Consider the following 27,829-nt stretch of genomic DNA (forward strand, 5'->3'; position numbering starts at 1 on the left):
CAGATTTGGTGAGAAAACAGAAGGCAGGAATTGTGTATTAGTGGTTACAGAACAGTTGGCAGATGTGGTGAGAAAACAGAAGATAGGAGTTGTGTATTTAGTGGTTACAGGACAGTTGGAAGATGTGGTGACAAGGCAGAAGACAGGATTTGTGTCTGTAGTGGTGACAGGATAATTGACAGATGTGGTAACAATACACAAGACAGGATTATTGACTGGAAGTTTAAGACTGACAATATGATGGATGGTAAAACTGGTATTAAGAATGGTGTCTGGAGGAGTGACAGTTGTGGTGTTTGGATATATCACAATGGGGTGTCTGGAATATCGTTTGGTTTGTCCGAAGTAGTCAACAAGTATATCACTCTTTACTGCAGCCAAACCGTATAATACTGACGTTCAAACCCACTCATATTTTCTCTCCACAGTTGCCCTGAATCACACATTGAGTGCGATGTGGGCTAGGTTATCTACAATACAAAGACAGATTTACTTTTTTAATAAATTAATATTTTAACCTAAATTAAAATACAAAAAATAAAAAATGCACGAGACAAACAAATAACTCATGTAAATTTAACGTATAAAATATTGTATGAAAAGAAAGGAACATTAAATAAAGAAACAAATCTAAACAGTACATGTCAAGTTGTTTGTCTGGCAATTAGGAAGTTAACCTTGTTACGTCAAAGAGTTGAGGTCTTTGCCGTTACTTCAGGCTCTTCTATCTTCTCTTGCATTGTTTTATGAATACATTTTCAACTTTGCTAAATGTCAATTAGTGCCAGAGTATTTAGTAATTAGTTAGTTATCATGCTGAGTGTTTCTTCAACCATTAATTTGTATATAAATCTATGACACTTACTTATAAATAAAACGAATTCGACTAAATTATTATTTGATTTTATATAAGTTCATAATTTATTTTACTAACCAATAATTTGATTTACAGGGTATTACAACACACATATGTTTTCTAAAACTGCCAAAGAATACACCATATTTCATACACACTAATCTTTTGAACGGCAACCAATGGGGCAATGTCGCAGAACAGTAGGACAGGAGAAAGTCCAGAGAGTAACCTATTTCACTTACCTCACAGACATTTTACTTAAAAATGTCAATGAATAATGAGATTGATATGTTACCGATATGTACTTTTCTAGCAATTACTATTATTTACTTCGTCATGAATGCCAAGAAACATTTCAGTATAACCGTACATAATAAGTGAAGGTCCTTAGCCGTGGTTAAATTAGTGTCCCGTTGGCAAATACTCCTACAAAATAACATATCTACTAAATGAGTTATCAAATATTACGATTTAGTCCTGAACATTCTATCTGTATTTATAATTACAGATAAAAACACCATCGGGTACTAAAAATATCAAATACAGTTTTTAAAATAAAAAACCGTCTTCAACAGTTGTACTAAATTGAGGAAATAAAGTAAAAAATGAGATAAGTAGAAGTTCTTCTAAGCCAACACCATGCAACTGTCGAAGACCGCGTATAATCTAAAATATACTAAAAATTAATTATGTAATAAAAATACAAAATTTTAACACAGAACATAGTATTATATGTATAAAACAAGTTTAAAAGGTTATAGTCTTTTTAGAAATTGTTCTTATGCATTACAGATCTCATTGAATTACTTTAACTACAAAAGAGATTAAATACCTGTACACATGATTCATACTTTCGTGGTGGGTTTAACCTCGTATAAACACATAGAATAATAATATGTATTGTATCAATGAATGGTTCTTATCAGAATTCAATTATCGAATTTATCGATTGCTATGGTGTAAAATTCTTAATCCGAAAGTTTTCGTTGATTTTAAATGAGAAATTGCACATTTTATTTATAAGAACTGCAATAAATGGGGCATGTTTTAATGGATAACTTTAGAAGTAATTGTCTAATATATGTGTCTCTTAAATTTGGCAGCAATTTAAAAATTTGTATGAATTGGCTTTGAACAACTTATCAACTTGAAGAACTTTATTCAATTCCCAATCACCAAATTATAATAAAGACATTTAAACTGTCAATGCTACTCGATTCAGCTTTCACTAGTCAATGCATACTAACTGTCACTTTATACTACCTGATAGTTGGGTAAAGAAGGAAATTGTACAGATTAGAAACTCTAAGTGATCATAATGCCGTTTTAACTTTGTGTCAAAAATGAAATTGTGTAACTTTATATGAAGTTCATCTACTATTGGAAAAGACCTGAATTTACATATAATGAGCCCTTTCACATACAAAATCAACTGTGAAAACTCATGTTATGAGAAACAATATGGTCTAAATATATGGTATATATTCATTGACATTGTCAGCACTTAAGTGATTTAGATAATTTATGATTATTCGCCAAAGTTACATCAATATAATATATTTAAGTAAAGTAACTGATTCAATTCTACATTGAACTTTGAGCGGAAGAAATTCCATTAACTCGGATATTGTGAACTATGAATACCTTTCATTTTGATTCATGTATATGGAAATCAACCCTACAGAGTAGTCAAATAGAACTCCATTTTGTCAGATCAACGATTTTCGTTTCAGAAATTCGATCCTAGAAGCAGAAACTAAAGATAATGTTGTTAGAGCAGTTCCGATGTACTCCGTGGGGAAATTTCAGTTCATTTCGTCTGAATGAAAGTCTTCTCTGCGTCGATAAAACATTAAGCTAAGAGACTGCAGTCTGTATTACGTTACCGTTGCGAGCAATCACTCGTCATGTTGTATCGGTTATAATCACTCGTGATCTTGTATCGGTTATAATCACTATTCATGATTCACGTACGAATTATGTTACCGTTGCGAGAAATCACTCGTCATGTTGTATCGGTTATAATCACTCGTGATCTTGTATCGGTTATAATCACTATTCACGATTCACGTACGAATTATATTAAGTTACCGTTGCGAGAAATCACTCGTCATGTTGTATCGGTTATAATCACGATTCACGTATGATTCAAGTTGTCTCATTTTAAAGATTTTAATAAATACAATTAAATAGTTATATAAGTTTGCGGTTATCGAGAGGTTGTTATGAAGTTTTCTAACTCTTGTTGGCCACCTTCTTTAATCAAACTTTAAGTTGAACTTTACTAGAAGCCTGTATGTCTTATCTCTACTATATTAGGTATTGTGCATTGTGAATATTGAGTATTAAAGTACTTTTTTCCGAAAAACTAGTAAACGAATAGTACGAGGAAGACTACCAGAGTCCTTTTTTAAAGGTTGTTTTTGACGATAAAAGTGTTGAATGGGTAACAAGATTTTGGACGTTTGCCATCATTATATGTTACAGAAGATATAAGACAACGTTTCGAGGATTGAAATCTAGCCTCTTCGTCAGGTGTTCTTATAATACACACAAAAATAAAGAACAGAAAGTAGTAAAGAAGGGAAAGAAAGGGTTCAAATTTACCCTCAAGTGCTTCGAGCACAGTCCAAACTACCTTAGTTTTTGAAGCTTAATTTTTATCAATCAGAATACAATATTGAGTGTTAATAATTTTGAAGATAACTATACAAAATAATTTAGAGTGTAATATTGTTAATATGTTATACCACTATCTAATAACTCGAAAACATTAATTTAACATTAAAGACATTGTATTTATTGTATAGTTAGAAAAAAATCTAAAAGTTTGACTTATAAGAAGCAGACATAAGCGATCTTATTTGTATAGCGCGTGATTTTGTACAGCAACTTTGTCGAAAGGCGAACGAGACTTTTAATTATTTACCGTTTAAAACAAACTTGAAGAGTCTTTTGAACTAAACACCCGTTTGTATGAGTCTTCATCTAGTGAAGGTAAATATTGAGTGAAGGACTATTTGTCAAACTAGAACGAGACACTCGTTTGCAATAGACCTTCACTTGATCGTTCGTAATATATTGAAATAATTCTTCGGTTATTTTAGTATTTTTGTTTTTAGATGTATTATTTGTTTGGACCTTACTACCTACGATCGTAAATATACCGGTACAGGTAAAAACGCGCGCGCGCGCGCGCGCACACACACACACACACACACACACACACACACACACACACACACACACACACACACACACACAGAAGCGATAAGAACAGTGTAAAAGATGAAAAATTGGCTCCCCCGGGCTTTGTTGTTTTTAGGTCTGCGAGTCCTGACTTTATTATTTTATGTTATGTGAGTTGTTTTTGGATTTTATATAATTTATAACAATAAATATATGATATTTACTGTACCTCTTACAGAAACTCAGAGTATGACTGAAAAATACAATAAAAATTACAAATACCGAACGAAACGCTGAAATGTTACAACACTACTCACCTAAGCCTAAGAATTCTTATCTTTATATTTTTTACATTCCTTATGTTCCGCGTAAGTTATATTCCGTAAGCTTGGAGTTAGCACATAATATTGAGTTATAATAGGAGTAGTTATAGAGGCAATACGATAGCCGAGATATATCATGGAAAGTTATATGGTCAGAAACAAACCATCTCTCTCCGAATATATCGTTGTATACTGTTATACACAATAAATTTATATGTTAGGCTGAATTTTTATTTACATTGTGTTTCATTTAAAGAATTAACTATATTTTTTAAGGTTATTGCTGATTTTGTTTAGCTCTGTTTCTTAAATATACTGTCATTACATTGCCACATGTTTATCATACGAGTATAAATTTTATTATTTATACACTGTTTTATATTTACTCATATCTATCTATAGCACTATAGTCATACCATAGTTGAATTGTATACTTGTTATGTTTTCTATATATTGTTAATAATCTTAAACTCTTATTAGTATTAATGTACTACTAAGTACTGTAATAAATAGCGAACGCTGTGGAAAATAAATAACAATGTAACAACAACTACGTGCAAAGTAAATGGGATTCTGAATGATAAAAAAACCAACTGTATTAACATTTACAAAAGGAGAGAAATTATTGTTTAGTTCACAATTTGTTTTATATTAATTACCAAACACAAATCAATTATAAAAAGTGCTTTTCGACAACAAATTTGATTTTTTGTCTGTGTTTGGAAGTGAATTTATCAATTAAAAACGTTGCTCCAATTTACACAGTTTTTATTTTAATGTGTTGTTTACCTATAATCATATACAAATTATTCATTATTTGATCAGTCATACTTGAAATGTTGCTTACGTCTAAACTATTCTTTTTTATGAAGTTTCCATCAAAGCCATGTAAATGATTGTTAGTACTTATTTCATTTTATAGCACATGATACGTGAGATTAAAATTGTGTATCAACTAATAGCCCAGTTTGCTGAAAACCCGGTTTCAAGGGAACAAATCTACGACAGTACACAGAGTTTTGCTATGGCCATTGGTTATTGAAAAATGCGGTGTACAGTGACTTCAAAATCGAGATACTTATTTTTGCACGGAAATTTGTTCTTGCCGTGTTTTGGGACTGCCTATGCGTAGTGCTCATTGATTCTTTTCTTAAATGGAGCAAAGTAAATGCTGTGTACTTTTGCCAATTAGTACGGTGCCGTGAAAGTGGCACATCCGTACAAATATAATATAATATCCTTATTAAAAATGCTTTTATGGTCCACGAAAATCAACTAGATTGACTCTAGAAAAATTGGACAATACTCATTACAAAAAGCCTGATAATTCGCTCTTAAATACCGATCTATTACCATGTGACTTCAGCATATTTGGATGACTCAGTGAATAATTTTGAGGCATCACTTTTACGATGATGTTGTGTGGGTACGGGTATAAACGTTCGTGCGCAATCGGCTACAGATGAAAAAATTTCATTCTTTGATAACTTTCGATTCAATTAGAATAGTATGTCAATTAAAGAGGAAGTTAAGGTGTATTTAAAATGTTATTTACTCTACCAATAAAGGTACTAAGAGTAAAGAGCGGTTAATACTTGATTCACAATCGTATCACCATTTGTTCTTTACTCATCAGCCGACTCTGGAAAGTTTTCCACTTCTTGAATGTAAGTGACCCATCAGACTTTTGGACAGGTGTCTAGATGTAAACACATTTGGATTTTATTTTAACCTTCTAAATTTGTAAACTTGGAAAAATAGAATTTCTAGTTTTCCATCCCTGATAGAGCTTGTTCAGTAAACCCTTTATTTTATTTCCCTTATAAAAAGTTTTAATAGCATTATCATTATTATTAGAGGGGTAGAGATGTCATCACATACAGGTCTATTAGAACACACTAAACTAAGAGGAATAACAAGGTTTGGTTGTAAAACAAGCTGACAACTACATTTTTCATTCTTTAAATCTTAATTTGTTCCAGAAAGAACCCAAAACACCAAACGTTATTACACACCACGAAGACAAAAGATGAATGCATGAAAATTACGTGTATGAAATGTATAAAATGAAAATTATCAGATCATAGAACTTTTAAATTATAGTTCTTTATGGGTATTTTGGTATAATAAAATTACCTACTAATATCTGTTAAATGTACAAAAGCTATTTGTGTGTGTTCATCATAATATCTTACTAATATATTACAAAAAATAATTGTATTTTTCTAAAGCAATATCTTCCTTGCAGGTTTAAAAATAATTCTGAGAATATAGTTTTGGATTATTTATGCATGCCAAGGTTAAAATATGTTTCAAAGACACGTCAATGATCCTTAAGCAAATGGATTCTAATCTTTCGGCAGCACCAATCTACACGAGTTGGTTATATTTAATCCGTAAGCAAATGGATTCTAATCATTCGGCAGAACCAACGTACACGAGTAGGTTATCTTTCGTACGTAAGCAACTGGATTCCAATATTTTGGCAGCACCAATCTACACGAGTGGGTTATCTTTCATACGTAAGCAAATGGATTCTAACTTCTCGGTAAGTGAAAGCTATCAAAACTAACATGTATATAGCCTCAACTAAGACGTGCACAAATTTTCTGGCATTTGTAAACAAATGTCAACTGTAGTAATTTTAATTATGTTGTATGGTATACGTTCAGTATAATATGACCAAAGTATTCCTGTACAGGCGTTTTCTTAACGATGTCCACATTATCTTCCTGTTTGTCAGATGTTATTTTTGGGGTTTGTGGTGATTTTTACGGCAAAAATGTAAAAAAAAAAATATATGTTTTGGGATGGTTGTATATTTAGTCCTTGACATTGAAATAACATTACGAGGTGATAACCAGGTTGATGGTGCAGATGACTGGTTTTTGGTTATAATGTGCCGGTTGGTGTTGATGATGAACAGGTTGGTGTGATTGATTATCTGGTTGTGTGTAGTGAGGAGGAAGGTTATTGCAGTGACGTTGAACGGTACGTAATGTTGGTAAAGTTGGAAGATGGGTATGGGTATCCGATAACGATTCTGGGAATCTGACATTTCAGTAATATATCTTGAGGCTTCAGACCGGAAATAAACACTACTGTGAAAAATCCTATGCCACTTTTAACAGTATAAAGTAGTTTAAATGTGTCGTTCAAGACATCCACGGTTACCTAGATACATGCTTATTTAGATAAAGTTTAATGGAGACTACAATTCTGTTTTATTTGTGTTTACACAATATGCTACAATGTAAAATATATACTACCAAGTTTGAACTACAAGATACCATTACAATACAAATTAATTACAATATAAAATGGTGTTAGTTCATAATAATATCAGACTGCAAGTTAAATTTTGCAACTTTATTTAATTTAATTGAAGAATATTTGTTTTTTGTTTAAGTGTAAATTAAAATGTTTTACAGAAGGAACTTAAACTTATTCACTACTGGCATTTTATTTATCTTACAAAGTCAAGTTGACCTAGTTTTAGCTCAAACCTTATGGAATGTACTCGTATAACTCAATTATATTAAAACTATGCAAGGATGAAACTGTTCAGACGTGATGGGATTTTCTTAGTTTTTATATATTTAAATAATTGCTTCTAAAAACTATCTTGAAATAGATTCTCTTATCAGACTTATTGGAAGTTCTTGCCAGTTATCATTGAGTGATAAAGCTTAAAGAACATAACCTACAAAATCAAATAATGTGTGTCAGTAAGGATAACTACTGAGAATGTATTAATAAATTGGACTTAAGCAAACTAGTCAGTTTATGTTAGAATTAAACTGTGGTAACGCGTGGACAAGCGTTTTAATATATATTATCACAAACTTAAGTTCACAATATTTTTGAAAATAACTCGAATATACCTTAATAACGATCACATTTGAGATAGGTTGTTCTTTATTTTATCAATGCCAATGGATACTTTTAACCATCGCTTAAGAATTAGCGATACAGTTTAATTCTATTAAACTTCTTCATCGATGAATATATTTAAATTTATGTAACATCAAATAAAAAAGTTCTTAATATTATACGGATTCAGTGATGATTAATCTTTAGAATGATTTATGATAAAAATATATTTATTTGAACACTAAATTGTACTCGTATTTACACTATTGGAAGAACTGGTGTTTTGAGAAACGTGATTATACTGGATGTTTAAAAAAGTTACTATTGCAGAATAACTACCTCCTCTTAATAGGCGGATTCTGAGATATATTTCAAACATTAAGATTTAATTACAACTTAACTAAATCTCAACATTGACCCAAAACGATACATGTTTTACATACGAGTATATAAGTATAAGCTACTTTTATTCTTAAACTTATCGATATTTCAAGATATACCATCAAAAGGTTTGAAAAGTAATGGTTATGTTATTAAGCATTATAGCGCAAAAATGTTTCAGAATTGATCAGATACTAGTATACAGTATTGCAGGTATAATTTTGAATACAATTTTGAATACTACCGTAATTATAAATTCATAAAATCTTCGTACACAACTGGTCTGAATTCTTTAGCCACTATTAACGAATAGAACCTTTCAAGATGACTAACCTTTCGCATTTGGTTAACATTTTAATATCAAGTATATCACAAGATAAATAAAAATTTAAAATTTTCATATAATGTTTAAATAATTTCAAGAATTATTAATTTTCAATAAATTTTATAGTTTAGATGGTGGCTGGTTAAATTGATATAGCCGAATAATCAATTAAACCACATAAGTAAATATGCTTTCAAACATAATATTGGATTAATTGTGATTAAATCAAGAGGCCGTTTTTACAAATAAATGTATATGGTTAAAATAATGTGTGTCTTCTAAGGTTTTAAGGTTATGGACTTACGGATAAATGTTTGAAAGTGTTTAGAACATACATCTAAACTAAAAATGCATCTTCAGTTTGACTTTTTAAAATGACAGCCTCGTATAGAATCTACATTTGTTAGAACTGAGCAGGAAGGGACACTTAAGATTTTGTCACGGCTCTTAAATTAATCAGTAGGAATCTTTATGAACTCTTTAGGGAATTGTGTATAAAAGTGGCTACGAGATTTGTCTAATCCTGTTTGGTGAACTGCTTTGTGTTGTTTTTAGGTTTGATCTCAATTCTAATTTTCAAATTTCATAATTTTTCTTAAAAATAAAGAAGTTGGAACACTCCAAATTATTAAATCTCTTGAACGCAATTGAAAATTATAATTTGGCGTCAAATCAAGACTGTAAAGTTTTAAATAAATGTACGTATAAAAGGTACTTTTGTGAACCTTTGTAAATTAACTAGAAAGGGACAAGTCTATCGATAAAAAAATACTTGGTCAAGAACTAAAGCCTGAAGAATTGAGTAATTAAAATTACTCTCCGCCTGAAATGCCAAATACATACTCCATGCGGGATCTGCAAATCAACACAAACGAGAATTTTCGGCCAACAACTCCTCAGTTTTTGAACTAACCATAGTTCGAAATTTGTCCGACGCTCTTAAACTTCATTAGCTCAGTGGGAGGATTCGATTTATGTCAGCTTATTGACAATGATTACAGCTGAAGTCGATTTAACTAAAACTCTTATAACCATGAATCCCGAGTTCGCGTTAAAATAATCTCATTAAATGTAATTATGATCTCAATACGAGTTTGTTAAAAATTACCTAATGCCAAATTGTAAGGGCTACACCCAGTTCCATTTCTGATTTTATCTAATAGTTAAAATATAATGTTATTTTATTTACAAAAAAATCAGTAAAAATATTATATTTATAAAGAATTATGTTTTAGATGCTGTACTCAAAATTGTTAGTTTTGGCAGTATAGCTTATACAAGTGTGTGTCCAAGTCAAAGCTTGAACTAAAATAACGGCAATCAAAATGAAAGACTCAAGTTTTGATATCTCCTGAGACGCAAACAATGCGGTCACAAAATTGAGTTATTGGACAATCGATACTCTAAGTTTTTTAGTACGTACATTGCTGTTTTAGATGTTGAATATTGACTATGGACGTACCCCTTACTACTGATAGATATTCCATACGTAAAAACTGGCCGACAGAATCGATATCAAGAATGAATATTGAAGTCACAATATAACTTGAAGATTCTTGGTTTGAAGTTCGTTTTTGACGATGGAAGGATTACAAGGAAGGATGGAAAGAGGATACTTCCGGACATTTTCCATCGTTCAGTGATTGTGTTGTGTGTTTTTTTTTTTAAGTGCATGTTTTAGAGTTAGTGATGTTAACACACAACATGGTGGTTGTGATTCCTGACTTAAGCGTGTCACAACGCTCTAGTATGTTTTAACCTAGTTTTTTAATTATGTGTGAGGTTAGTTTGTTTTACCTGATGGAGATATAAAATTGCAGATCCCGAAACATAGTGTTTCGTTCAGTGATTCATGAATCACTGAACGATGGTAAATGTCCGGAAACGTCCTCTTTCCTTCACTAGGAGATTATAAACACTACATACATAGTAAGCTTGATAAAGTTTAGTTACTACAGTTAAAAATAAATACTTATCCTTCACAGTTGTTACTTAGTATTGAAAATATGTGCTTAAACTTCAAAACTGTTAGTTAGTAACAAAAATATATAATTAACCTTTACAGTAGTTAATTAGTATAAAAAATATTTGCTTAAACTTTACAGCTGTTACTTAGTAACAAAAATATGTGCTTAACCTTCGCAGTGGTTCATTATTATAACAAATTATGAATTATTAAATAATTTTTGAATGTTGGTGTCAAAATGAAAAGTAATAAACTCGATTACATCTTCCAGTTCAACAAGAGTGGTTGATGGCTACGAGCACCTCGTGGAAGTAAACAGTTTTGATTCAGCATTATTAAAATCCTTGCTACTTGTGATAAAAGTTCCACTACACTGCCCTGATGGAGGAAACCACCCGGGGCAAAATAATGCATTATAACTTTGTTGTTTCTTCCCGGTAAAAAGCAATTTTGAGTTGGATCAAGTTTTTGGGGCATATTTTAAATCTACTGTCATAAATATTTCCCACGGGCACACACGTAGATTTATTATTTTGATATACTATACATGGTGACACTGTAATAGTCCATTTTTAAATATTGAAATAATTACGAGTTAGTTATGATAGGAATAATGTATTTAACGTAGAAAAACTGCTATGTTGCACTCTTGAAGAATTGATCATCAAGATTGTAAGATAACAATTATCTTAAGAATCCAGTGACAAAAACTGTATCTCAGTTATCTTATGTATAGTTTAAAATTACAGCATTACAAAACTAACAGTCGAACCATTAACTTCTTCATTCGTAAAAGTTCATAATTTGGATGAACAAATTTAAAAGCTAATAGTCATTTTTCCATGAACTATAGCAAAATAATGTTCAATCTTAAAGTTTTATACGGCGTATTTTGTGAGCCTCTATTTCAAAGAAGTATTCAATTAATTTTAAAAAGTTATTGATTTTTTTATTTTTAGCATCCGTTGGTATGAAGAAATATATATTTTAATATATTTATTTTAGTGCAAAATTTCCTAATTTAATACATTTTGTTGACTTACACACACTCCTTAGTTGAATTTCATATTTGTCTGCTTGTTGTTTTACTTGTTTTGTACAGTAAACTAATTATTTATTGTTTGGAATTTCATGTTTGTAAGGTTAATAGCTATAAACACAAGACACAATTATATATAAACATGGAAGTATGTTTCTATCAGTCTGTATGGTAATGAGCTACAATCTAATATGATTGAGATCTGCGAATATGTCTCTACCTTAAGAGTTTTAAACTTAAAACCACAATCTATTTATTATACCTTCATAAACAAATAACCAAGGTATAACCACGATACTGTTATCACAGTTATTAACTCCTTAATCTAATTTATTAATTAACTTATATAGTTGACTGAATATATTGCACCGATAAACTAAAAGCAATCGTTTCATTTTAATTATTTTAGAACTAGTTTAAAACACGTTTAAATTACTTTAAAATCTCTAGATGTTGAGATTGCAATGGATCTTAATATTTTCCAAAACTTATTGGATAGTAAAAACTAATTAACTCATATAGAATATATTTAATTTTTCAAAGAACGTTTGGGCAATTTATAGATTAAATAAAGATTATTTAAATTTTAACGATCCTGTATAAATATCTGTTGGACAGTGAGCTGGAAAATGCCCAGCCCTTAAAGTTTTTTGCGGGCTATATTGAATATTCATTACCTATAGACAGAAAGTGTATTGCGCTCTGTCAGATGTTTCATGACTTCTTATAATATGCCGTCATCTAGAAAACTGAATCCGAATTGTTGGCTAAAGTTTGATTTGTACAAAGAAGCACACTTTAACAAGTAAAAGTGGCTTCCGTTAAAACTTTACGTTTTCTTCTTCTCTTTCCTATAAATTAGAGATTCTAAATGTTTCACGTTTTTACTAATTAAAACTACGTGTAATGAAACAAACGTATTTTACAATACGCCTAGGTTAGGTCTGTTTACATTATTATAACTTAAATAAAAATATATATCTATTTAGTGCAAACATAGAAGAGGTTTTCATTAGCTTGATGCTTTCCATATCACCAATCAAGAGCCCAAAATCACTGCCCAGCCAGTGTAAGCATTTTCAGTAGGTTTATGATTTCCAAATCACTAATCAGGTAGCCAAATAATTGTCCAGCCAGTGAAGGGCTTCCTGTTTCTTCATGCTTTCCATATCACTGTGATATTTTAGAAGGAAGCCAACACTAGATACTTTTACTCTTGTTAAAATACGCCGTCATATCGTATAAGTTTACACAGTATATACACCCCATATTCTCGTTATCGCTAGTAAAATTGTTCTGATATTCTAGGAGGAAGCCAACACTAGATACCGTCACTCTTGATTAAAGCCACCGTTATTTTGTATACAGTCATTATCTAATAGTTTAGTGACACTTACGCCGTAAGTTATTGCTTTACTAAACAAGCGGTCTCCTGGCAGCTCTTGTTACGCTTTCACTATTGATTTTCATTTGATAAACAAGAATTTAACTTGTTAGAAGTTTATTTATGTAAAATTATTCTTAATATTTAACATTTTGCTAGTTTATTTAGAATTAGGTACCTACCATAAAGGGAAATTTCATAAGAAATAAGAATTGCTAATTGTTATAGAATATTTGTATTAAGAAAATAACGTAAAATATGTTTAGATGTTTTACGAATTATTCCATCACGTAAAATACTGTTAAATTCGGTTGAGGTATCAAAAATATAAAAAGAGGAATTATTCATGTATGTTATCTTTCTGTTTTTGAGTTTTTAAATCTTGATTTGATTTTTGCAACATTCATAATACATGAATAAGTGGTAATTCGTCATGAATAGGAAATATAGGTACGAGTCTCTTTTAATAATAACTAGTTATATCCTGAAAAGCACTAAAAACGTTTTTATAAACGTAAATATATCAGGACAGTAAAAATAATTTTAAGTGAAGTAATGCTCTATCAAGTTGTAACAAAACATTATGAATCTTAGAGTTTAGTGAGTGCGATTTACCCCTGATATAAATTTCTAAAGTATAACAATAAATTGTGTGAAGACCCGATATTAGACGATGTTGAATCAGAAAGATAGTGTTAAGGGCTCAAGCCCTTAGAACACAACTTTAGTTTAACTGAAAAGTAATGGTTTGTAATAGTCAACTACCAGAGGAGAAGTGAAATTTGGTATTCTTAGTTATTATTGGTTTTGGTATTGGTTAAATTGGGATCAGATAAATAAAATATATGCAATTGCATTTAACCGTTCACCTTTTTATCTTCCTTTCTGACATAGCGTTGGAAAAAAAACATTGTAAACAGTTGAAAACATTGTAAAACCTACTGATGCCATTTGATTAAATATATATATATATATATATATATATATATATATATATATATATATATCCCACGATGTTCTTTCTTATTACACGGTTTTCTCAGCTTAATCATACACATTAGGAGAGTTCATACGCATGGTGCCACGGAGTTTCTTACAGCTAAATATATATTTGTATAACAAAAATAAGTATATTAGTAATGCAGTCTCTAAAAAAGAATAATAAAAATAATAACCCATTTGCAATTTTGCTATTAATTTTCATATCCACTTTGTAAATATCGGATTCAGAGGCATTCTTCATCAAAAGGAATGGTTGAGAAAAACTTGTTAGCTTAAACATTTTAACTATATGCTGAACTCATACAGTTAATACACTTCATTAATAACGAATATAGGTTTGCTTAGTGAAAATAAGCATAGCATCTGAAAGGGTTTAATTAATATTTGCATCAACTGTACTGAAAATGAGCTTATAAATAATTCAACGATTGCATAACACAATTAAGAACTTTTAATAAAACACTATGTTCTTTGTACCGTTATAAAATCTCCTGATGAAGATGTTACGATGAGTTTAGTTCAAAAACTAAATTTACCTTTTGGTTACCTGATTACGGAAACTATGCAGAACAAAATATGATACTGACACTGAGAGAAGTTCTGTGTTATAATAAATTGCCGTGTTGCTCTTTACAACGTTTCAAATTTCCAGTGAAATATAAAAGCAAAAAGCTTGCATTTTAATTTTAATGTTTATTAACTTAGCCTGTCCCAGAAGAGACGCCGTTGTAAGTTAATCTCAGTAAATGTCGTCCGCAGCAGAAAGCAATTGTCCAGATTTATGTTGTCCAGTACTTGAACCTCTCGGGTGTCTCTGGTTTTATTGAGGTCACAAGCAAACTTGACGATATTTATGTAATGTATGATTTTCTGTCTGGAAAAATTAGTTTCAGTGAGTGTCATTTCTACAGTCATTATACAGTTGTCTGACAATTCGGTTTGCGTCCAACAACTATCAAATAATACTAAAGTTTTACGCGTTTTTTATTTAAAGGACATATATTTGAATCAAATTTTTAATTTAATTCAACGTCCGTTGAGTAAAAATTGCATTTAGAGCATCATAATTAATATACTTCTAGGATGAAAGATGGAAATAAAACATTTGCGTTCTATAATAATTTGCCAACATGAACATTTCCTGCATTGTTTTAAAACAACATTGTATCCTGTATATGTATTGTTATTCTTGACCATTTATTATAATTTAACGTTAATTTCAAAATCAAATCAAATTTTATTTGGCAAGAACTATTTTTTATGTTTGTTATATAAAAATGTTTTTTTTACATAACTAGGCCTAATTGTTATTGTTTATTTTAATTTGGGTTGTTAATAAAATACTTTTTTCTTTTGAACAATAATGTAATTTAACACTTCCCTCGGAAATCTACAGTGAAATCATTATATCTCAAGATTGTAACTGTGTTAATAATATTTTTAAAGCGAAATGTAAAAGAAAACTTTGAAGATACTTAAGACTGTTTACAATGTACTGATTACTGGAACTATTTTTTGTCTTGAAGCGCTTTCATGGAAAAAATAAAGAATTCAATTTGACCATAACTATCCACGACTGTTTTGATAACTTGTAACAGAAATAACTAATTGCCAAATTTCTTATATTAAGCATACATTAGTATTCAGATTTCAGACGCAGCACTAAGTGGAAGGCGAACTGGTGCTAAAATTAAGATTAACATAATATCATATGTTATGTATTCTGATTCCTTATAAGCCATAAAACAATAAACATACAAAAAAAATGTTCTGTATTTTTTCATAGTTGACAATTCGTAGTAGGGAATACCCTTAAATATCAATGAACAATTCACGTGCACGCAAAATTAAAATTAGACCAACTGAATAGAATATTTATTCATTATATTTAAAAATGTAAAACTCATAAATAAAACCTACAATTAATCTTGAAATCCATTCTCCACTAGACTGTTACTAGAGGGTTTGCTAAATGTACCGTTCCACTACAAAGGCCGTGGCAGAGAGGTGAGTGTATAACAGCGTGGCCAATACTCGTAATGCAGAGTGAAATAGTCGTAACACGAACAAAATTTAGATGAAAAACTAAATACTTAACGACTTCGATTTGCCCATTCGGTGCTGTCGACACCTCTCAGCTCGTTAAGTTTGATTCAACATTTAGTCGATTGGTACAATTTTCTTTGAGTGGCGTGTTTGATTGCTTCCTATTCAAACCCTTTCTAAATCTAGTGGTATAATTGAACAGAATGATGTTTTAAGTGTCGCGAGAGAACGAACTATTAATCTTTGATTTCACCAATCGCATTTTACGTACTTCGTTTTTAAGATAGGAATATAATGCTACCGAAAAATTGTCAAATTATTATGACTTTACTAGATGAGACTGTTTTAAAGGAAGATTTCTTGGGGCACATAAGATTGTGTACATTTCAATCTACTATCCTTCAGTATATTTTCTACTAAGTAGAAGAGGGCTCAGAAAATGTGTAGTTTGCCTGAATGTCAACACCAGATACAATAATGAAAAAAATGGAAAGAAATCGAAACGTGTCGACTTTGAGTGCATATTTTTATAATAAATCAGTTTATAGCACTATCCATTAAGGTAAGGGAAAGCGGGAGTCGAATCATAATAGTTCTTTTCGTTAAAAAGTCAAAAAAAGTTTTGCAGGGTGAGAAAAGTTTTATAAAGAAATACTATTTATAAAGGAATACAATTACTATTTAAATACAAAACCTTAAAATACACTCGATTAAGTACGGACTGTTTTTTACAAAGCAAAGAATGTTATAACGAAGCAACATTTCTTGAGAATCAATTTGACCTTTTATGATTAGGAGACTGAAGAACTGAATAAAAAGACAATTTCATACCAATAGAATAAAGACGAGTTTTTGTCTGAGTAGAGGTCGTTATTATTAAGATATTTTGTGTAATCTTTTTTTTCAAAATGGCTACTGTGAGAATTATTCACCTTATCAGTTTATCACGAGACCTTTTCTATTCTAAGTAAATTGGTTTTGTCAGATATATATTCCGTACTGGGGAGTTTTTTTTAGTGATTTTAAACCATAATAAGTTATGAGTGTCATAAACATTACATTATTATTCAATCTGTGTGATAAAGTTGACTCAATGGATTCGGAAAGTATTTTAAATCGGTAATATGATCTGTTTGTTTCAGATTATTTAAATCATTAATATTTATATCATCTTGCTGATATTATCTTAATAACATTTATCTTGCCACTACGCCCCTTTTTTTACCGTAGATTTTCGTTATCGATACGAGAAGTTACGTATTCAACAGTTCATTAACTATTCGGTCACTAAGTTTTTATTTATTTTCATTTTTTCGGAAAATTGTTAGAGTATTTTTCTAGGCCATTTTAGTGAGTTTCCAGAAACAATACCTATGTAAACTGATAAAAAATTAAATATAAAATAATTTTCTTAATCTTGACTTAAAATCGTAGAGCCACATGGCCCTTTCTTAAGCTTGAAGTGGATAAACTATAATGTAAAAGTAATTATTACATAAACCCCAATTTGATTTTGCCCGATAAATATATAAATACACAAACAAATTCAACTATATAAAATACGAGCAAATTGAAAATAGATTTTGAAGAGACACTGTTTCAATTTTTAATCTTGCGGGGAACAAGCAGAATACTTTACGAGGATATTTTTGAGACAACAATAAAACATGGGTTTGAACAAAATGATAAGAATATGAACACAGAGAAGATTTGAGTATGTGGTATATCTAAGCAGGACTGAAAGTCCGACGCCTTAGTCCCATTGAATAACTAACCTCTTAAAATAGTAGTAAATATTTCTATGACGTATAAATGTAAACACAGAATGGACAATCACATGTATTACACATTGATGTCTACTAAATTACCAGATTTGTAATATTTGCCTTAAAGATATCCTACTCAGAGCTGCAGCAATATCTAGCAAGGATTCATCATTATCTAGATAATGAGGCAATAAGGAAGATATCTGGAAAGTAGTGCTTGAGAATCACTTGTAGAAGGAGCCGGTTTTGTTATTGCAGGAAAATGTGTCTTGTGACATCGAAGGCAAATTGGCTCCTCGGAGAGCTTACATTCATAACTTTGGCTAAAAGACTTGGAGAATCGTAATTTAACGTGTTTTATTATTCTGTTAAGTATTACTTCATTTATATACAAGAGTGTTGTGAAAATGAAATTATATAGGTCTACTTTTAAAATTGATAATTGTTTACTTTTGTTGATTATTAAAATACGGTACTTAACTTATAAAAAAGTAGAAATTCATAAAGGAATAAACACATACTACTGGAATAGTGACTAACGTAGATAAATGAATAGTGTATTTTTTAGTGACTGATTGGTACTGGGAATAATATATTGAGTGGTTACATAAATACGACAGAAGTGTGATCTATATAAATTGACAGATGTGGTGACAAGACAGAAGACAGCTGTTGTGTATTTAGTGGTTACAGGAAAGTTGGCAGATGTGGTGAGAAAACAGAAGACAGGAGTTTAGTATTTAGTAGTTACAGGAAAGTTGGAATATGTGGCAGAAGACAGGATTTGTGTCTGTAGTGATGACAGGATAATTGACAGATGTAGTAACAATACACAAGACAGGATTATTGACTGGAAGTTTAAGACTGAGATTATGATGGATGGTAAAACTGGTGACAAGAATGGTGTCTGGAGCAGTGACAGTTGTGGTGTTTGGATATATCACAGTGGGGTGTCTGAAATATTGTTTGGTTTGTCCGAAGTAGTCAACAAGTTTATCACTCTTTACTGCAGCCAAACCGTATAATACTGACGTTCAAACCCACTCATAGCTTCTCTCCACAGTTGCCCGGAATCACACATTGAGTGGGATTTGAGCTAGGTTGTCTACTACCAAATACGAGGAAAGATTTACTTTTTTAATAAATTAATATTTTAACCTAAATTAAAATACAAAATATAAATAATACACGAGACACACAAATAACTCATGTAAATTTAACGTATAAAGTATTGTATGAAAAGAAAGGATCATTAAATAAAGAAACAATTCTAAACAGTACATGTCAAGTTGTTTGTCTAGCAATTAGGAAGTTAACCTTGTTACGTCAAAGAGTTGAGGTCTTTGCCGTTACTTCAGGCTCTTCTATCTTCTCTTGCATTGTTTTATGAATACATTTTCAACTTTGCTAAATGTCAATTAGTGCCAGAGTATTTAGTAATTAGTTAGTTATCATGCTGAGTGTTTCTTTAACCATTAAGTTGTATATACATTTATGACATTTACTTATAAATAAAATGAATTCAACTAAATTCTTATTTAATTTTATATAAGTTCATAATTTATTTTACTATCCAATAATTTGATCTTACTGGGTATTAAAACACACATATGTTTTCTAAAACCTTATTTATACACGTATTTTATCTTTAAAATGCTATGAAACATCATTTTTTATGTTTGGCTTGACACGAAAACCATCCTGAAGTAACGGGACAGGATTTATTGCGGAGTTTCAAATGTTCTAATCCGCTATTTCTTTTAATTACCATAACAAATCACAACTGATTTAAGAATACACCATATTTCATACACACTAATCTTTTGAACGGCAATCAATGGGGCACTGTCACAGAACAGTAGGACAGGAGAAAGTCCAGAAAGTAACCCATTTCAAATAAACATAGCTTACCTCACAGACACTTTACTTAAAAATGTCTATGAATAATGAGATTTATATGTTACCGATATGATTACTATTATTTACTTCGTCATGATTGCCAAGAAATATTTCAATATAACTGTACATAATAAGTGAAGGTTCTTAGCCTTGGTTAAATTAGTGTCCCATTGGCAGTTCTCCTAAAAAATAACATATGTAGTACTAAATGAGTCATAAAATATTGCGTGTAGTCCTGAACATTCTATCTGTATTTATATTTACAGAGAAAAATACTATCGGGTACTAAAAATATCAAATACAGTTTTTAAAATAAAAAAAACCGTCTTCAACAGTTGTACTAAATTGAGGAAATAAAGTAAAAAAATGAGATAAAGTAGAAGTTACTCTAATCTAACACCATGCAACTACTGTCGAAGACCGCGTATAATCTATAATATACTAAACAATTAATTATGTAATAAAAATACACAATTTTAACACAGAGCGTAGTTATATAAAACAAGTTTCAATGGTTAAAATCTTTTTAGAAATTGTTCTTATGAATTAAAGATCTCATTGAATTACTTTAATTATAAAATAGATTAAATACCTGTACACATGATTCATACTTTCGTAGTGGGTTTAACCTCGTATAAACACATATTATACCAATATGTATTTTACTTGTATTGATCATAATGATTAATGAATGGTTCTTATCATAATTCAATTATCGAATTTATCGATTGCTATGGTGTAAAGTACTTAATACAAAAGTTTTCGTTGATTTTTTTATGAAAAATTGCACATTTTATTTATAAGAACTGCAATAAAGGGGACATGTTTTTAATGGACAACTTTAGAAGTAATTGTCTAATGTATGTGTCTCTTAAATTTGGCAGCGATTTAATATTTGTGTGAATTGGCTTTCAACAACTTTATTTAATTCTCAATCACCAAATTATAATAAAGACATTTAAACTGTCAATGCTAATCGACGCAGCTTTCACTAGTCAATGCATAGTAACTGTCACTTTATACTACCTGATAGTTGGGTAAAGAAGGAAATTGTACAGATTAGAAACTCTAAGTGATCATAATGCCGTTTTAACTTTGTGTCAAAAATGAAAATGTGTAGCTTTATACAAAGTTTATCTCCCATTGGAACACACCTGAAGTTACATACAATGAGCCCTTTCACTTACACAATCAACTGTGGAAACTCATGATATGAGAAACAATATGGTCTAAATATATGGTATATGTTCATGGACATTGTCAGCACTTAAGTGATTTAGATAATTTTTAATTATTCGCCAAAGTTACATCAATATAATATATTTAAGTAAAGTAACTGATTCAATTCTACATTGAACTTTGAGCGGAAGAAATTCCATTAACTCGGATATTGTGAACTATGAATACCTTTCATTTTGATTCATGTATATGGAAATCAACCCTACAGAGTAGTCAAATAGAACTCCGATTTTTCAAATCAAAGATTTTCGTTTGAGAAATTCGATCCTAGAAGCAGAAACTAAAGATAATGCAGTTGGAGCAGTTCCGATGTACTCCGCGGGGAAATTTCAGTTCATTTCGCCTGAATGAAAGCCTTCTCTGCGTCGATAAAAAATGAAGCTAAGAGACTGCAGTCTGTATTACGTTACCGTTGTGAGCAATCACTCGTCATGTTGTATCGGTTATAATCACGATTCATGATCCACATATGATTCAAGTTTCTCCTTTTAAAGATTTTAATACGTACAATTAAATAGTTGTAGTCTGTTGTCATCAAGTTTTCAAACTCTTGTTGGCCACCTCATTTAATCGAAATTTTAGTTGAACTTTACTAGAAGCCTGTGTGTCTTATCTCTACTATAGTAAGTATTGTGCATTCTGAGTATTGTGCAGACAAACTAGTAAACGAATTCTATGGGGATACTACCAGAGTCCTATGTTTAAAGGCTGTTTTTAACGAGAAAAGGGTTGAAAAAATAACAAGATTTTTGACGTTTGCCATCGTTGTATTTTACGGAAGATATAAGACAACGTTTCGAGGATTGAAACCTAGCCTCTTCGTCAGGTGGGTATGGTATTAATACACATATAAATAAAGAACAGAAAGTAGAAAAGAAGGGGAAGAAAAGTGTTCAAACATACCCTCAAGTGCTTTGAGCACAGTCCAAACTACCTGTGATTTTGAAGCTTCATTTTCAGAATACAATTTTAATGTTAATTTTTTAGATAACTATACAAACAAAATTTAGAGTGTAATATTGTTAGTATGTTATACCACTATCTAAAAACTCGAAAATATTAATTTAACACTAAAGACATTCTATTTATTGTATAATTAGATAGAAATCTAAAAGTTTGACTTATAAGAAGCTGATAAAAGCGAACATATTTGTATAGCGCGAGATTTTGTACAGCAACTTTGTCGAGAGGCGAACGAGACTTTTAAATATTTACCGTTTAAAACAAACTTGAAGAGTCTTTTGAACTGAACACCCGTTTGTATGAGTCTTCATCTAGTGAAGGTAAATATTGAGTGAAGGACTATTTGTCAAACTAGAACGAGACACTCGTTTGCAATAGACCTTCACTTGATCATTCATAATGTATTGAAAGAACTCTCCGGTTATTTTAGTATTTTTGTTTTTGAAATGTATTATTTGTTTTAACCTTAATACCCATGTTTGTAAATATACCGGTACAGACACATGCAAGCAATAATAACAGTGTAACAGAAGGAAAACCGGCTCCCCCGGGCTTTGTTGGTTTATACTGTTGCCTGCGAGTCCTGATTTTATTACTTTATATTATGTGAGTTGTTTAGGGTTTTTTTTATAATATATAAAAATAAATATATGATCTTTGTTTTTATTCTAAGAGTACCTCAGAGTATAATTGAAAAGTGTTCTAATAATTACACATACCTTTTGAGACAGATACACTTTAAGTAAGCGAATTTAACGTACGCAATTTGTTATCACTGTAATTAGTTAATTAAACTAATAATCTATAGAAGGACGTATATCTGGCATCTCCGCTTCTTAATTTATAACATGCCCTTAAATATAATTTGAAATGACTGAATATTATGCAGTATCAGTGTTTTTGTCCAATTTTGTTATAACCTCAAACAACGTAGAGTCATTGATTTTAGGAGTATATAATTTCTATTGCTCCTAACGTGTTTTGAATAGATTTTATAGAATTATTTAATTTAATATTTTTTTTCCTTTCCTCGAAATATTGAAACGAAGAGGTATTGATATTTTAGAATGCATTTGACGAGGCATTTAACTTTTGTCATGCAGATTTTCTTCAGTACAACTGCCTTATGTCAACCAATTGACATTACTGACTGATAAGAACAGAGTGTATGTAATATATAAATTAATCAACTTATTTTACATAAAATCCCTATTAACATAATAATAACATTCCAAATTTTATAACACATTTAATATACATAGAAAGTTAGTGTACTATAGCTACAACCTGATTTGAATCATGCCAGTTAGAAAAGCATGTACTAAAATTTCAAAATGTTTCCAAATTATACATAACTTTACAAACACTTAAAATTCTCAATTTTTTTGTAGAAAATAACTTGCTCTAATAAACAATACTCCGTCCTTTGTAATTAAACGAGTTAATACAACTATTATCTTTGCTGAAACCAAAGAGCAGTGAATTAAATGATAATTTCTAACGGAATTTGTTCAAACCTCCAAATTTGAAGTGGATTTTCTATTACACTAAGTAGCAGATTTGATCCTGAACTCAAAGGGCTAATTTTCAATAAATTGCGACTTTTGCAGCAACAAATTCTCCAGAAAATGAACGAAATTAGTAACAGTGAGGATTACGCTATATTGTTCACTGTTGGTCATGTTGGTTAATCTTCAACCAATCGACACATCTCACGTGTACAGACGGATGTGTATTGTTGGTAGTTTTGATTTACCATCTCTTTAATGGAGGGTGAAGTATTTACAGAATTTAATTATGTGAACAATATTCCGGTGCGAATACAAAAATCTGAAATACTACAGCACTAAAGGAAAAACTACAATGTTAAAAAAACTAATTGCCTAAGTCTAAGAATTCATATGTTTACATTTTTTATACTCCTTATGTTCCACGTAAGTTATATTCCGTAAGCTTAAAGTTAGCACATAATAATGAGTTCTAATTAGAGTAGTTATGTAGGCAATAGGATAGCCGTGATATATCATGGAAAGTTATATGGTCAGAAACAAACCATCTCTTAGAGTCCAAATATATCGTTGTATACTGTTATACACAATAAATTTATATGTTAGGCTGAATTTTTATTTACGTTGTGTTACATTTAAAGAATTAACTATATTTTTGAAGGTTATTCCTGATTTTTTTAGCTCAGTTTCTCAAATATACTGTCATTACATTGCCACATGTTTATCATACGAGTATAAATTTTATTATTTATACACTGTTGTATATTTACTCATATCTATCTATAGCACTATAGTCATACCATAGTTGAATTGTATACTTTTTATGTTTTCTATATATTGTTAATAATCTTAAACTCTTATTAGTATGAATGTACTACTAAGTACTGTAATAAATAGCGAACGCTGTGGTAAATAAATAACAATGTAAGAAAAACTACGTACAAAGTAACTAGGATCCTGAATAATAAAAAAACAGTAGCAGTCGTGGGACTGCCGATAGAAGTGAAAACGGAACTATTAAGTTGAGAGTAATTAACAATACGTTATAGTAGCAGTACATCTGTAATTGTAAATGTGACGCGTTTTTAATTTTCCAATTTTAAAATCCACGAAAAAATATTATCAAATAACTAGAAATCTATTTTACCACGCTAGTAAGATAAATCTTATACCGTAATAATACTCATTTCATGATGAAGAGGTTAAATATTAAAAACATAATTAAAATGAATAATGCTAAATTTTAAATACAAATATTCGTACAAATATTAAAAATGTTTAAAAATATATTCGTTGTTTTCATTATTCATTTATCTGTATAAAAATATTTTGTAATTGCTCAATATTAATAGTTAGTTAAACATAGAATACAAGTGAGTAAACACCGAGTGAACAACAGTGAGTTGAACACCGTTGTAAATAATACAGTTATTGCTACGGATAAAGTATATAATTGCAATAACAATTAAACCCACAATATTTTTAAAACTAATTAATTAGTTAAATTAACTTGGTTCTTTCGTAAAGGTATTTTTATTGCACAATAAACTAATTTATTGAGTTAATACGGCATCAGTGAGCCAATGCGCCAACTACAGTTCCGGCAGAAACGTTCACTCATCACTTCATACGCTACTACAGGCTAAACTAAACTTCCAATAAAAAAATGATAAATTACAAAAAAAATATTCATCTATTTTCACACAAACTTTCTCGCTGACAAATTTTGTCTGACCAAAAAATAAAAAAATCCTCGCTTACTACTTTTTTCTTGTCATTGTAAACGCTATGTAAAATGTAAACAATAATCAAAATTATTTCGGAATTTTTTTAATATTTAAAAATGTAACCAATAGATTGCCAATATTAAGAGCTTTAATTTGACGCATCTTACAGGATTGTACGACATTGGCTTCACTTTTAAATCGCGAGAGGAAGCCGTAAAGGTCACTGATTTTCGCAGTCTGTTTTCATACTCCGCCGGGACAGTTTTAACACAGCGAGACTGACTTTTTCATGCAGGTTAGTATCATTAGCATGTCGGTGACGCGAACCGAGGATTTTACCCTCTACCAAAACGCTCAACGCGCCTAAAGAAGTTTTCACTTCAAAAAATCAACTATAATTACGTTTATAATAGGAGAGAATTTATCGTTTCGTTCACAATTCGTTTTATATTAATTAACCAACACAATCCGATTATAAATAAGTGCTTTTTGACAAAACATTTGATTTTTTGTCTGTGTTTGTAAGTGAATTTATCAATTAAAAACGTTGCACCAATTTACACAGTTTTTATTTTAATGTGTTGTTTACCTATAATCATATACAAATTATTCATTATTTGATCAGTCATACTTGAAATGTTGCTTACGTCTAAATTATTCTTTTTAATGAAGTTACCATCAAAGCCGTGTAAATGATGATTTTTAGTACTTATTTTAATTTATAGCTTATTATACATGGGATTAAAATTGTGTGTCAACTAATTGCTCAGTTTGCTGAAAACCCGGTTTAAAGGGCCCAAGTCTACGAAAGTACACAGAGTTTTGATATGGCCATGGTTTATTGAAAAATGCGAGATCCATGTACAGTTGCTTAAAAATCAAGATACTTATTTTTGCACGGAAAGTTGTTCTTGCAGTGTTTTGGGACTGCCTATGCGTAGTGCTCATTGATTCTCTTAATGAATGGAGCAAAATAAATGCTTGTACTTTTGCCAATTAGTACGGTGCCGTGAAAGTGGCATATCCGTACAAATATAATATAATATGCTTATTAAAAATGCGTTTATGGTCCACGTAAATCAACTAAATTGAAAATTGGACAATACTCATTACAAAAAGCCTGACAATTCTCATTTCAATTCCGGTCTAATACCTTGTGACTTCAGCATATTTGGATCACTCAGCGAATAATTGTGAGGCATCACTTTTACGATGATGATGAGTGGGGGGAGGGGTGGAAACTTTTGTGCGCAATCGGCTACAGATGAAAAAAAATTTCATTCTTTGAAACTTCCGGTTCAATTAGAATATTATGTCAATTAAAGAGGAAATTAAGGTGTATTCAAAATGTTATTTACTCTACCAATAAAGTTACTAAGAGTAAAGAGCGGTTAATACTTGATTCACAATCGTATCAACATTTGTTCTTTACTCATCAGCTGACTCTGGAAAGTTTTCCACTTCTTGAATGTAAGTGACCCATCAGACTTTTGGACAGGTGTCTAGATGTAAACACATTTGGATTTTAGTTTAACCTTCTAAATTTGTAAACTTTGAAGAAATAGAATTTCTAGTTTTCCATCCCTGATAGAGCTTGTTCAGTAAACCCTTTATTTGATTTCCCTTATAAAAAGTTTTAATAGTATTACCGTTATTATTAGAGGGGCAGAGATGTCATCACAGACAGGTCTATTATAACACACTAAACTAAGAGGAATAACAAGGTTTGGTTGTAAAACTAGCTGACAACTACATTTTTCATTCTTTAAATCTTAATTTGTTCTAGAAAAGAACCCAAAATACAAAACTTTATTACACACCACGAAGGCAAAAGGTGAATGCATGAAAATTACGTGTATGAAATGTATAAAATGAAAATTATCAGATCTTATAACTTTTAAATTATAGTTCTTTATGGGTATTTTGGTATAATAAAATTATCTAATAATATCTGTTAAATGTACATAAGCTATTTGTGTGTGTTCATCATAATATCTTACTAATATCATCATCATCATCATCATCATCGTCAGACGTTTCCGTTCTCACGGGTCGTCGTACACAGCCTCCTCCACTTTAGTCTATCGTTCCAGGTCTCCTCTTCATCCACCTGTATTTTCTGTAGTCCCCTTCTCTCTATGTCTTTCCACACTTGGTCCTCCCATCTTCCTCTCGGTCTTCCTCTTGGTCTTCTTCCTCCTTCCTCCTTCTCCAGTGCTATTCTAGGCATTCTATTATCTCCCATCCTCTTCACATGCCCCATCCACTGTATTCTTCTTCCTTCCATTGTCTCTTGCAGTGAAACTACCTTCAATCTTTCTCTAGTTATTTCGTTCCTTATTC

The 27,829-nt window shown here is 30.6% G+C and overlaps 1 protein-coding gene across 1 annotated transcript in view; it reads right to left on the reverse strand.

Moving 5' to 3' along the window:
- Positions 1–438: 438 nt before the first annotated feature.
- Positions 439–27,829, reverse strand: part of LOC124356006 (craniofacial development protein 2-like) — a 29,843-nt gene continuing 2,452 nt past the window's right edge. The window contains exon 2 of the mRNA XM_046807150.1: positions 439–470. Coding sequence (XP_046663106.1) covers positions 439–470 — 32 coding nt within the window. The remainder of the gene's footprint in view (positions 471–27,829) is intronic.

This window comes from Homalodisca vitripennis, chromosome 2 (assembly GCF_021130785.1).
Source record: "Homalodisca vitripennis isolate AUS2020 chromosome 2, UT_GWSS_2.1, whole genome shotgun sequence".
Classification (NCBI taxonomy): domain Eukaryota; kingdom Metazoa; phylum Arthropoda; class Insecta; order Hemiptera; family Cicadellidae; genus Homalodisca; species Homalodisca vitripennis.